General features: G+C 45.8%; 1 protein-coding gene across 2 annotated transcripts; it reads right to left on the bottom strand.

Annotated features, from left to right (window-relative positions):
- Positions 1–1,372: 1,372 nt before the first annotated feature.
- IFT22 (intraflagellar transport 22) lies at positions 1,373–13,213 on the bottom strand. Of its 2 annotated transcripts, XM_034988561.1 has the most exons (6): positions 13,069–13,213; positions 8,779–8,855; positions 8,572–8,661; positions 8,111–8,313; positions 7,351–7,414; positions 1,373–3,108 (listed from the first exon to the last, which is right to left on the bottom strand). In XM_034988561.1, the coding sequence occupies exons 1-6, from the start codon at positions 13,105–13,107 to the stop codon at positions 2,994–2,996; spliced, it is 588 nt and encodes a 195-aa protein (XP_034844452.1). In that variant the 5' UTR covers positions 13,108–13,213; the 3' UTR covers positions 1,373–2,993. The 2 variants fall into 2 exon arrangements, with proteins under 2 accessions (XP_034844452.1, XP_034844453.1); XM_034988562.1 differs by lacking the exon at positions 1,373–3,108 and having other exon boundaries at positions 6,925–7,414.
- Between the last annotated feature and the right edge of the window lie 973 nt (positions 13,214–14,186).

Genomic DNA, 14,186 nt, shown 5'->3' on the forward strand with positions numbered 1-14,186 from the left:
CTTGGTTCTGCGGCCCGAGGAGACGGAGTCCTTACACCGAACCAAGGCCATGGGAGGACGGAACTACATTTCCCAGAAGGCCGCAGGCGCACTCCGCTTCCGGTCGCTCGGCACTGAAAAGGTAACACCGAGCTGTTGCCAAAGGAGTCAAGTCCTGGGTATTTGGGCTCCTGAAGCCCGTGAACAGAGGAGCGGGAGACAGAGAAGATGGACAGAGGAGGAAAGGATAATGGGGAATTTGGTTACAAAGCAACATTAAAGATCGCATCCCCTCCTGTTTACCTTTTCCACGACGCTCAGGGCCAGCGTGGGCATCGCACAGCTCTCTGGGAAATGCAGGGGACGCTGCCCTAAGGCCTATGGGAAATGTAGTCACTGATTAACTCACTTCGTTGAGCACCTGCAATAAACCGGGCACGCTGAAAATAGGGGATTAAACTCGCCTTCTTCCTTCTTGTCCACTCAAACACAAATTTTACTTCCTAAATACTTACGGAACCTGTCCCATTTTCTTCATGCCAATCGCTGATGCTGTGTTTCAGACACTCTGGATTTTCTTGTCAACCTGCTCTCAGGCATGTTCCCCTTAAGTCGTCTCTCCACGGGGCCACCAAAGTAATCATCCCTGCTCTGCTTAGGGCATTTCAGCGGCTAATAGACTCACGTCCACGTTCCTTGCTGGTATATATTTGACCTTACTCTCTCGTGCTAGTCTTTTCATACGTAAGAACCATTCTTTTTAGAGTCACCTCGTTTGCGATTGATACCTTAAAACTACTGTCACCATTTAAAAAAAAAATGCAAAGCACAACTTCCTTCTTTGAACAGTTGCACCGCCAAAAAGGATGATCAATTCCCAGTGTCGTTGTATTTGCAAAATATCCTTGAAAAGTACTTGAAGTAGGTTCCTGTAAGTAGAAACCAAGTCATTCATACTCTGACAAAATTAGAATTCCTCTGAACAAAATATTTCGTTGCGTCACATGGGTAACACACCTAGGTGTTTTCCAGGCCTTGTAAAGTCACACAAAAGAGAAAAGGATGGTTCTTGTATAAAGTACTTATCACAAAACTCCAGTTAGACAATAATGTAAAATAGAGAAGTTATTTTTATTTTACATAGCACTTTGAATGTCTAAGATCTAAAATTACGCCCCATCCGAAGAGCTGCTTCAGTGTGGGGTAAATCTGCACTGAGGCTTTCGAGAAAGGAGGCATACTTTTTTTTTTTTTAAAGATTTTATTTATTTGACAGAGAGAGATACAGCGAGAGAGGGAACACAAGCAGGGGGAGTGGGAGAGGGAGAAGCAGGCTTCCCGCGGAGCGGGGAGCCCAATGCAGGGCTCGATCCCAGGACCCTGGGACCATGACCTGAGCCGAAGGCAGACGCTTAACGACTGAGCCACCCAGGCGCCCCAGGAGGCATACTTTTAAAAGCTATCAGAATGCTTAGATAGGAATGAACTGCAGAAAGATAGAGGAGGTGGTGCTCACATCAAAGCACCATGAACTTTCCTTTTGAAGTGGGAATACTTGGCAGACATAGCATTTCCATTGGCTTTTAACTTTGGTAGGAAGAATCACCAGTATCATAAATGTAGAGAATTATTTAACTGATAAAGCAGTTTCAAAGTCACATTAAAAATGTGTAATCTGTTCTCAACATTCAAAAGCAGAGTTTCCTCCTTCCTCACTAATTTAATCTCTTTGGGTTTGGTTTTTAAAAATGGGGATCCTTCATTTGTTGAAGGAAAGAATACATTTGTTGAGAAAGTATCAGCCAAGGCCAGGATATTCTCAACCATCAGGTGGGGAAGGCTGAGGTCAAGATCTAGAAGAGTCATAGTTCAGAGTAATTTTCTTGAGTGGTGCAAACAGTTACTTTTTTAATTGGTATTTTAAAAAACTCTCATAGGTCTTCAGTTACTAGCAAATCTCTGCTCTTTGCTATAACAATTTAGCTACCCTTGTGGTATATGGGTCTTCTGGTGTTCCACAAAAAGTATAATGATCTCCAGGAGCTTCCCTGAGCAATCTGGAGCTGTGGACGTTCAAGTTGTGATGTTAAGTGACTAACTCGTGGTTTTCTTTACAAGTTTCAGTAATACTCCCTGATTTGATTGGTTTCAGAAAATATGATGATGCTAGTTCTATCTGCAACATATGTGGAAACCATTTTCTGGGTGGCTCGGCTTCAAGAATGGCTCTTTGCCCGTTGCTGTCCTTGTTGCTTTACTAGGGGTTCAGTCTCAGGGGTGACGTTCTCGGCCATGTTCATCTGTGGACTCCTTTTCCTGCCCAGTTACCGCAGGACAGGGGAAAGAACAGGGGCATGGGGGGCCAGTTTGGTCCCTGTCCCTAACTTGCTGGGTCACCTCAGACTGATCATTTGTCATCTCCCCTAACTCCCCCTTCCCCCGAGCCTGCTCCTCTTCCATTAGCGCCTCAGGTACCATTCACTGAGGCTGAATTCCAGCCCCCAAAGATCTCAGGACCCAACCTCTGGAACATGTGAGTGTTGTTTCATTAGTTGGAAAAAGGGTCTTTGCTGATGTGATTAAGTTAAGGATCTTTAGATGGGGAGATTATCCAGTTGGGCCCTTAATGCAATTATAAGTGTCCTTACAACGGAGAGTCAAGGGCGGTTTGAGTCAGATACACAACGTGAAGATGGAGCAGAGAAAGATCTGAGGATGCTGGCCTTAAAGACTGGGGCGATGCGGCCACAAACCAAGGAATGGTAGCAGTCACTTCTACACGTGGCCTTCCCATCCAGCTCTCACGCTGCCATCAGAGTTTATTTCTAAAGTGGAGACCTGACCACATTAACTGGCAGGGATGATTCTTCAGTGGCAACTCAGACCCTAACTCCTTGGCCTGGTCTGAGAGGCCCTTCACCAACTGACCACTCATCTTCTCTCTGCCACCCACACCTCCCGCCACTCAGAGACACTCATCCCCACTCCCTCCCCCCGTCACCCTCCCCGCCATGTCACTCAGTCCCACACGGACTGCACACACATTCACTGGAGTCATGCTGAACTACTGAGTTTCCCCTGTGACCAGGCTCTTCCATGCTTCTGCAGCTCTCATGTGCATTGTCCCATCTGTGATACAAAGAAAGTAATCTCACCATACGCATGGCAAAAATCACATGGTGCAGTTAGAAAATGGTATGAAATGAGAAATCAGACCTAGGATGCCAAGACCAGCAACTTTACCCTTCCCTCGAAAGGGCTGATGGTCGAAACCACCTTCCTAAGATTTCACATTCAATCATATTTATGTCCCAAATCATGCATTTCAGAATTGTTAAAAATGTCCATCAATAAAAAGGTAATATTTCAACATGAATGGTTATTAAAATGATCTAGTATAAAATTGTAACATAAGTGGTTATGTGGAATAATTTGCAGCTATGAACAAGAATAGAGCAGCTCTGTATTTACACAAACTCCTAAGATAAAAAGTGAAAAAAGCAAGTTGTAGGAAAATGTGAACAGTTTGCTATCATTTCCATTCACAAAACACATTTGTACATGCACAGACTGTGTCTGGTAGAATGTGGAAGGTAAGCAGCTTCTTCTTTTTTTTTAAGTAGGCTCCATGCTGGGCATGGAGCCCAACCACTGGGCTTGAACTCACGACTGAGATCAAGACCTGAGCTGATTATCAAGAGTCGGACACTTAACCCACTGAGCCACCCAGGCGTCCTGGTAAGTGGCTTCCTGAGAGGGAATGGGTTTCCAGGACAGGGAAGACAGACTTCTTCATTGACTCTCCCCTTAGAACTTGTGCACACATGGCCTATTCAACTGCAAATCTTTTTCTCTATTCAAGTCCTTACAAGGGTTGCACTCTGGCCCCTAATGTAAATGCATGCTGCTGGGGTTAATTTTTCTGTTGAACTCTTGGCTTCTCATCAACAATCAGATAAAAATAATTCCTTTCTGTTCTGGAGCTGTATTCTGCAGACCAATTATTATTACTGCCGCTGTTACGTAAAGATGATTTGCCACAGTTGGCCTTGAGGCTATTCTGTGTTCCTTCCACATGTTCCCACCGAGAGCAGGTCAGAAGGAAATTAACCTGGACTTAAAATGTGCTTGCAGGTAACCAGGCAGTTGGCTAAGAGGTGACTGTAGTTCAATCTAAATTTACCAGGACGTTGGCATTATTAGCAAATACCACTCTCTGACAGACTGCCCACACAGCTCCATTTCAGCCTCCTCCTTGTCAAAGTGAAGAGCACCCACGCCTATTGATTCATCTCTCTTAAGCGTCTCTACTTTTATCTCACTCGCACTGGAAAAGACCTACATCTAACTTTTGATCTACTTAATGTGTTTTCAGGTTGGCTATGTTAAAAAAATTCCAAAAATAGGGGCACCTGGCTGGCTCAGTCGGTAGAACATGCAGCTCTTGATCTTGGGTTGTGAGTTCAAGCCCCATGTTGGGCCTAGAGCTTACTTAAAAAAAAAAAAAATCCAAATATAAAAATTATGGATGAACAAATTCTTAAGATTAAAGCAAACTCACTTGTACCATAAGCTATAAACTCACCATATTTGCTTATTCTGAGCATCAACACTTTTGATGGTTTTTACAAATTAAGTGTTAGGACGATATAACATTGTTTTTACATGTATTACCTGAAGGAATACTTAAGAATTAAGTTCCCCTGAGATCATAAAAAACTTTTTAGAAGATGTTATGTGTATTCTACCTTCCAAGCTGATAAGGACGTCCAGATATCAAGGATATTTAAATAAAAATAAAATCTTGGAGAGGTTAAATGCTGATCTTCCTCAAAAACATCCTAGGTGGGGGTGCCTGGCTGGCTCAGTCGGTGAAGTGTGTGACTCTTGATCTCAGGGTTGTGAGTTCGAGCCCCACATTAGGTGTGGAGATTACTTAAAAATGAAATCTTTGAAAGAAAGATATCCTAGGTGAATTGTACACTAATGTTTCAGCAAATTATTTACAATAACCAACAGAAGAACAGATAAACAAGATGTAATCTGTCCATACAATGGAATAGTATTCAGCCCTAAAAAGGAAGGGCATTCTGACATCTGCTACAACATGGATGAAACTTGAGGACATTCTGCTCAGTGAAATAAGCCAGTCACAAAACTTAAAATACTGTATGATTCTACTTTTATGAAGTCCCTAGAGTAGTCAAATTCAGAGAGACAAAAAGTAGAATGGTGGGTGCCGGGAGTTGGGGGGAGGGGGAATGGGGAGTTAGTGTTTAATGGGTACAGAGCTTCAGTTTGGGATGATAAAAATGTTCTGGAGATGGAGAGTGAAAAATGGTTAAAATGGCAAATCTTATGTATATTTTACACCAAGTTTAAAAAGGGTAACAGGATTGTTAAATTAAAAAATTGTCCTTAAATTAAAAAATAAACTTCTTTGTAGGTTTATAACAAGAATACTGCATCTCTTACTACTGTAACTGGGATAAGATTTGAGAGTACTCTACCTGCTATATTCTCGATTGCCCTGAAAATCCTGTTTTCTACCAGGAAGCTGAGAGTTGAGGATGGGCCAGACAGGCTAGCTGTTGCAAGGAATGCAGTGGTCCTGCCATAGAGACCCCCAGAGATCTCGGATGTATGGAGGACACAGGTGGTTCTCGGAGATGCGCAGGGCCAGGCCCAGCCAGGATATGGCGGAGTCAGCCTGGGACCCATGGTTCCACGGGGAAAACCCATGCCATTGGCTGTACCAGTCCTGGACTTGACTGGAGATGGCCAGTAGGGTGGCAAGTGACATCCTGAAAGAGGTCAGGAAGGGCACCAGAGGACCTGGCCCTTGAACAGCTGCCCCAATATTAGCACAAACCCTGTCCGATCACCCTGAGGCCATCTTGGGGAAAAGGGTGAGGAAGTAGACCGTAACCTTGAATTGATGAAATATTTACCCCAGAGACTGAACTAATGTGGAAACTTTTAAGTTGCAAGAGACAGAAAAACAGTTGATTCTCACTATGCACGGTCCTTACATTCTGTAAAGTCACCATACGCACTGGATGAGGGAATAGCAAACCACTGCTTCTGGGGAAATACAGGGTTACGTTCCTGTGCACCTCTGATCCCAGTTTCATCAGCCATCAATATGCAACCTTGTTTTATGGACGCTTCTATTTAAAGACACCCTATTCAATATGCGTTGTTGATTTCATCGACATTGAACTCACAGCCAGCTGCACTGGAACTTGTGCTGGAACGAGGCTTCTCTGAAGCATCAGTTTTCTCCGTAAGGCACATCCCAGCCTTTTTGCACTTTGGAACATTAGCCAGCTTTTCCCACGCCACATTTGGGGGTCATTTTAAACAGCGAAACCACTCACGAAAAGCACAGAAATGTGAAAATGCGGCACCCAATAGGCTGTGACAAGGACACTTGATAGTATGAGAGGTGAAACAAGAAGGCAGAGGGTGGCCTTGTTCAGCCTCAGCTGGAAACATGCGTGACCAGTGATCCAAATTTTTTGCCGTTCTGAATAACTGAAAGCGCTGTGAGTATTGATCTGGGGGTTACAAATCAGTTTGAGCCAGTAGGCAAATTTGCAAATGCAGAGCCCATGAAGGAGGCTCAACTGTACCCTCATTTGGCATCAAATGTGGTCTAGGTCCCCTCCTTATCTAGGAGGAGGGGACCATGAGATTTAGACCAATTATGGAAAATGGAAGACTCTATCATTTTTTCCTCATATCTAAGGTGTAGGACTTAAGTGTTGGACTCTACCTCCCTGTTATTTAAAGGAACAGAATGGCAGCTCCACGAGGGGGCGGATTTTTATCTGTTTTGCTCATGCTATATATCGTCAGCAGCTAGAACAGTGTAGCACGACGTGTCAGTATTTGCTGAATGAACTAAGCAATGAAAACCACCTTCAAACCAACACACAGGAATTAAACTGCCGAATCGTTTGGTTCTGACGGTTACAATTCCACAATTTTTGTCACTTGACGTATATGAAGAGGAAAGAAAAACAGCTCAGTTTTCCAGCTCTTGGAGAGGTTTGGGGCAAAGGAATGAGAATGCAATAAGAGGATTTTCTCATCTGAACTAAGGACAGGGAATAAACAGTATGAGTCAACTCCCTGGCTGACCCGACCTTAAGAGCAGATAAGGAAAATCTCTTCTATAGCCACAGGGAGAAGGTCGCATCAGTAGCTGGGTAAGATTCCAGATCTGCCTGGGGAACAAGGTGACCTCATGTGCGATGTGGAAGAGTCCAGGTGAAGGCTGCTTAGGTGATAATTGACATCTCCTCCCGGTCTCTGCTTTCAGACACTGAGTTGATTATGCTTTTTAAATACTTTATGAACTCCAACCTGATCTCTTCAGGGTCATCCTCAAGATTCGAGTGCACCAGCTTCAGCTTGCTCAAGGGGGGCGCTTAAAAAGGAAAGTAAATTAGGCATGAACTTTTAAGGAAGGGCCCTTTCCAGCTCCCAATGACCTGAGTCTTATCGAAGCCAATTTGTTGACCTCTCTAGAGGCCAAAAATAAAATGGGGTCTTGCCTGCCATGATTTAACAGAGGAAGAAACGTTTCACCACGTGCCACTGCCGATGCGCTCAGCATCGTGCTCGGCATAAGGTAGGTGCTCAATAAAGAATGCCACCACACTGTCACCTGGTGGTGGGATAGCAAAACTACAAGCCACTTCCAGGTCCTCTTCTCACACCAGAAAGGAAGAGATTTCTGAATATTGTGAGTCGTCTTCCATGAGCACTTTGTCACTCTGTCATGGTGTGTCACAGGCTAATTGGGAGATTTTCTTGAGACAAGACCAGTCAGGAAAGAATGTCCCTAATTGTACTGATGAGTGGCTAAAATCAGGTTGTTGTTTTTTTTTTTTCTCCTCTTGGTGTTTGCCTGCTTTCAAAGTGTCTCTGTCCTGGCCTGGATGCTATGACAGATCTTCCAACCTGGCGATTCCAATTTACATGGTAGGAAGAACAAAGGCCAAGGACAGAGTAAGTGCTCAATAATTGCACAGAGCCTCTAGTTTCTAAAGACACGAAACAATATACAAATGCCCAGACCACTCAAGACAAGAGCTGAAAGGAGAAATGGCAGTTTCCTTACACAAAGTCAGGTGTCCTTTATCACTTCCGGAGCCTGGTTTGTGGTGCGCGATCAACAGACACCGAGGGTCCTGTAGGAACTGCTGCTGGACGAAGCAGGAATACCACATCTCGATTTCCTTCAGGTGGCTCGGGAGGTCGGCATTGAAGATGATCACCACCCCGTGCGCGTCCTTCATCAGGGCTGGCCAGCAAGACTCGAACCTGCAAGACAGAGAAGGAGGCACGGTGACTGTCAGGTGGCTCTGGTTTCTAGCTGAGGCCTTCAGAAATAACGTCTTAGGGTTAATTGATGGATGACTTGTCATTGTGTCAAGTTTCAAAAGCCACACATGTCACCAAATAATCGATCACGCCCCTAATACATGCTAGGAAGTGTGCTGGGCCAGAGTCCAAGGTGCTTGGCGGGCAGCTGAGTCTTGAATCATTTGATGAAGCCAACCCTCTTTAAAGGAAACGTACTTTGGATCACCGCCACAATCCCATAGCTCAAATTCACACCCCGGGTCTTTGGCGTTGCTGGTCACGTGTGGGTTCTCAAATTCCAGGATCCTAGAAATAAAAACAATAGCAGCATCTCCACTTTGGGAACAGTATACTTTGGGAATGCCACCATCCCCAAAAGGGGGGTGGTGGGCCTCTCTGGGAAACAGATTTGTCGGGGCTCACCTCACTCCTTGGGTTGGGTTGTATTCGGTGATGTCAGAAGATTCTGTCAGGAAGTTGGCCAAAACGGTTTTTCCACTCTGTGGAAATGAAGATAATAAAAGGTCTTTGCTGAAGAGCTGAAAAGTAAACCATAAACGTGCCCTCCAGTAGCTGGCTTGGAACCAGGTGTGATGGCGTGTAGGCCACGGCCACCCCGAGAGCACCAAGGCAGACGGTTCTCTCTGGTTGGGCGGGCCTCGCTGCCTTCCTGTATTTGGTGGGCGCAGTCTGGTCTGGGACCCAGCATGCACGGAGTTTTAAAGAAGGTCTAACTGGGTGACCTTCTTACCCACACTGATTTCCCTGGCTGGCTTTCAGTTAACTTATCTGAGAACAGAAAAGAATTGTTAGTGCTGAGTCTCTCTCCTTTTTCTTTTTTTTAATTAAAAAAAAATTTTTATTTCCTTTTTTTTTTTTTTAAGATTTTATTTATTTATTTGACAGAGAGAGACACAGCGAGAGAGGGAACACAGGCAGGGGGAGTGGGAGAGGGAGAAGCAGGCTTCCCGCCGAGCAGGGAGCCCGATGCGGGGCTCGATCCCAGGACGCTGGGATCATGACCTGAGCCGAAGGCAGACGCTTAACGACTGAGCCACCCAGGCGCCCATCACGAGTCTCTCTCCTGCCATGCTCCTCTCCACATCAAGAAACCAGTCTGTCACAGATACGAAGCCACTGAGGTCCAGAAAGGGGAAGGGAGTTCCTCAAGGTCACAGAGAAATTCAGGTTCAGAGCTGGGTCCCACAGTGGCTGGCGGTGCCACACTCTCGCACAGGGCTGTTTCTCCTTCTAGAAAATACAAGTCATACACGGTCCTATTAACAAAACAGCCCTCCTGGTCCCTCCGCCCAAAGTAGCCATCTGTCCATCCATTCCATTCCCTCCCCAAAGGTGAAAACTGTGATCTGTTTTCAGATATTTTCTGTACATTTGCATCGTTCATTTAGCGAATATAGTATATGCTTGGATGTAAGATAAGGCGTTTTTTCTCCGCAAATTCCTCCTCAGATGAAAGGGAATCTCTTACACTTGAGTCCTCAAAAATCTCTGAAATTATGTCCTGCTCTCTCAAGAACTTTATTTTGAACAACTGCTTGACTAGAATCATTTCAACCAATGCCAGTTTTGGAGGCTTGTAGAGGTCACTTGACAGAATCAGGAGAAGGTCGGGGAAGGGGCTTAATCTTGCTTTAGTAATTCTTCCTGAGCATGCAGCCTCACTTAAAAATAACACAGTTGAGGGGCGCCTGGGTGGCTCAGTCAGTTAAGCTGGTGGCTCAGTCAGTTAAGCATCAACCTTTGGCTCAGATCATGATCTCAGGGGTCCTGGGATCAATCCTGGCGTCAGGCTCCCTGCTCAGTGGGGAGTCTGCTTCTCCCTCTCCCCCTGCCCCACCCCAACTAAATAAATAAATCTTAAAAAAAAAAAAACAAAAAACTACGGTTGAGTGGTTATGTTTGTGGAGACCATGGGTATTTATCTATAGGATGAACGAATAAAGCAAATGACCTGATGTAATAGGAATGGTTCTTTGGGGGTGCCTGGGTGGCTCAGTCGTTAAGCATTTGCCTTCGGCTCAGGTCATGATCCCAGGGTCTGGGATCAAGCCCCGCATCGGGCTCCCTGCTCTTCAGGAAGCCTGCTTCTCCCTCTCCCACTCCCCCTGCTTGTGTTCCCTCTTGCTGTGTCTCTCTCTGTCAAATAAATAAATAAAATCTTTAAAAAAAAAAAAAAAAGGAATGGTTCTTTGGGCTGGAATACATTTCTAGGAACAGGGTCATACACATTCAAAATGTGCTTATATACTAAACTACTCAGATGGTATGCTTTGTCTTGTTGTTTTTTTTTTTTTAAGTTTTATTTATTTAAGTAATCTCTACACCCAGTGTGGGGCTCAAACTCATGACCCTGAGATCAAGAGTCACACACTTGTCCAACTGAGCCAGCCAGGTGCCCATCATGTGGTTTAAAAGTGGCTCTGGTCATAAAATCAACTCAGGTGTCAAAGGTGCAGGTGAGGAGCTTAAATTTTAAAACTGTGTCATGAAATGCAAGTACGGAATAAAACAGCATTTCTAAATTAATATGTATCTTTAGGGTACCTTTAAATGTATATATAGCTACATGAATACATAAAACATTATAGAAGTATATTTATATATTTCATCTATGCCCTTAAATTTATATATACATGTTGGTCAAAACCAATTGATTGAGGGGGAGGGTTCTTCTGGGAAAATGAAGAAACTGTTAGGCACATCAGGTATTTTTAAGTGTCTACCTTGCCCGGAGCTGTTGAACACAAGATGAAGTAGTGCTAAGCACGAGGATAAAAACCAAGTGGGGGGCACCTGGGTGGCTCAGTCGTTAAGCGTCTGCCTTCGGCTCAGGTCATGATCCCAGGGTCCTGGGATCGAGCCCCGCATCGGGCTCCCTGCTCCTTGGGAAGCCTGCTTCTCCCTCTCCCACTCCCCCTGCTTGTGTTCCCCTCTCTCGCTGTGTCTCTCTCTGTCAAATAAATAAATAAAATCTTTAAAAAAAAAAAATCAAGTGGGATAATGCCATAGGGACTTTGAACTGGGTGGTCAGGGAAGGCTGAAAGGGTGAAGTTTAAACCGAGATTTGAATGACAAGGAGTCAACCGAGCCTGGCGAAGAGAATAACTAGTTGGATGGCACCAGGCCAGGAATGGGCCCAGCATGCTCAAGGAATAGAAAGGTTGGCCAATCTGCAGAGTATTGAGGTAGAGGAGGATATGTGTATGCGGAAATATATTTTGTTGTTGAAGCTGGGTGATGAGTACTAGGAGTTCCTTGTTTTTTCTCCCTTTGTATGTTTGAGAATTTCCATGAAAAAAAGAGAAGATATTTATGCTTGGTTTACTTTTCACAATTCTGTGCATATTGTTATTACTTGTCTATTTCACTTACTAGTTTATGTCTTGGCAAGACATAAACTTGACATGTTCTCCATGTCACTCCACACAGATGTGCCTCCTTTTGGGTAACGCTGGAGTCTTCCCCGGTAGGAATGTCCCTAGTTTATTTAGACATTCTCTTATCGATGGGCATCTAGGGTGTTTCCAGTTCAATATCTTTCAATACCCCCTCTGGGGAACATAGGTAAGTGTCCAGCTACCGTAGATTTTGAGAAATGTAAGTGTTGCACTGAAAGCTATGCATGTTTTAAAGTTTAATAATTGGATTGGCCAATAAAGCTGTTAGCAATGTATAGTCCCATCAACAGAATCCTAAAGTACTCATTTCCCTACAAGCATCCTCATGCTTCATGTTATCAGTGTTCTAACCTTTTTTCACCCGCTACAATGGGCAAATAAGCTTCATCTTCTTGTTTTAATTCATGTTCTTGTCGACTGTTGAGGCTGAACATCCTCTCATACTTATTGGCTGGTTGTACTTGGGTCCAGGGACTTCGCTTGATTTTCTATTGAGTTTTTTATTTTACCAATTTTTAAACTTTCCCCAGGCTTACTTTCGCTGTCATTTCTTTTAGGCTTCTTCATTTTTTGTGTTGTGCTTGAGGAGACTTTCTCAAGCTGAATAACATTATCTCTCCATACACGCATCTACTACAGTGGTTCTCAACGCGTGGTCCCTGGACAAACAGCATCGGTAAAAGGCAGATTCTCGGATCCCTCCCAGACCTACTGAATCAAAACTCTGGGGCAAAAAACAAACAAACAAAACAACAAACTCTGGGGCAGCACTGGCATGTTGTGTTTTTCACAAGCCCTCCAGGCAACTGGGATGCGCGCTTAAGATGGAGAATATTCACTATTTCTACGGTAGTTGTTTTACACATTTAGCTTTAGTCCATGGGAATCTTATTCCTTTGTATGATGTTAAGTCCACAGATAAGTTTAATCCTCCCCCCCACCCCCCCACCACGCCCACTACGAGGGAACCGTTCAAAGACCATGTAATAGCCCAACCTTTCCTCTCCTTTTCTTGTCCCACAGGCATGTTCATTAGGGCCGACCTCAGGGGCAAAGGAGAATCGTGGGACCTAGACTCTGGTTCCAAAACGCCACTCACTGCTTTCAGGACTTACGAAAACGGGGTCAAGGTCTGGGGGCGCCGAGTTCACGCTGAGGCCAGCGGCGCACACCGGGAGGGCGCGGTGGGACAGGGCTCCCGACTCCTGGGGGCGCTCCCGGCGCAAGGCACAGTCCCGGGTCGCCCCGCGCCCGCCTCGGCCCCCTCCCGCCGCCCTCGCCGGCCGGGCCTCACCTCGCAGGGCCCCACGAAGAGAATCTTGGCCTTCAGCATCGCGGTCCGCCGCCCTCAAGCTGGTGGGAGCCCACCGCTGCCCGGAGGAGAGGAAGCCACCGCGCCGATCGGCAGCCGTCGTTTCCACGGCGACGGCGGCGGCCCGCGGGGGCCGACGGGAGTGGGCGGGGCCGCGGGGCGGGGCCTGGAACGGAAGGGCCGCGGATGGGCCGGCGGATAGGCGGGCGGATCGGCCGCCTCTTCTGGCTTGGCGGCTTGGACTTCGGGGCTGGAAGCGGGCGTGCAAGGCTAGAGGGAGGGCGCAAGGGAAGCAAAAAACCCGGATCCAGACTCGCTTCTGACCCGGGAGGACCGCAGAGCTCACACAGGCCGCCTCTCTCTCTTGGTAGGTTGGGGGCTGATGGCAGGTCCCTGATCTATGCGCCTCCCTGGAATCCCGAGGACTCAGACTGGCCATGTAGCTGGTGAGCTGGGCTTGGGAGCAGGCCTTCTGACGCCTTCGTCACTGCCACGGCACTGCCCACACTGTGATCGGGTTTATCACGGCCCTGGCCCAATCTAGAAAAGGTCAGAGACAAAACGAGTCTCGGGGCTCCGAATGGGTTCACCACTGATCGTCCTTTGGGTGATCTGGGGAGAAACCCAAAAGGACAATGCCCAGCGTAGTTCAGTGTCGGTGCAGATGTCTGGGCGCTTCGCTGCAAAGTTCATTCATTAGTTCAGCCTTAAATTGCGGAGCCGGTCCAGAATTTCAGGAGAGGCCATGAAATTAAGTGTCCAGACAAAATTTGCTAGCCCCAGAAAGTGCTGGTATGACAAAAACGCCAAAATAAACCCAACACCGTGTCTTTAACTTTTAGTGGATAGTTACATAGTCTTTGTATTACAAACAACGGGTGAAGTGTAAGGAAGAGTCTACCTCAATTTCAAGATGTCATGAATTGACTGATTGATTAAATGAATATCCTTCAAATGCCTACTTCGTACCAGGCACTCTTCCAGGTACTGGGATTTACCTGTACCTCTGGAAGCTTTCATTCCAGGGGAGCCGATGGACATTAACTAAGCAAGAAAATAAATAACTAAAACATGTTTTAGTTAGTGGTAAGTGCTATGAA

Source organism: Mirounga leonina, unplaced genomic scaffold, assembly GCF_011800145.1.
Source record: "Mirounga leonina isolate KUSES-001 unplaced genomic scaffold, KU_Mleo_1.0 Mir_454, whole genome shotgun sequence".
Lineage (NCBI taxonomy): Eukaryota > Metazoa > Chordata > Mammalia > Carnivora > Phocidae > Mirounga > Mirounga leonina.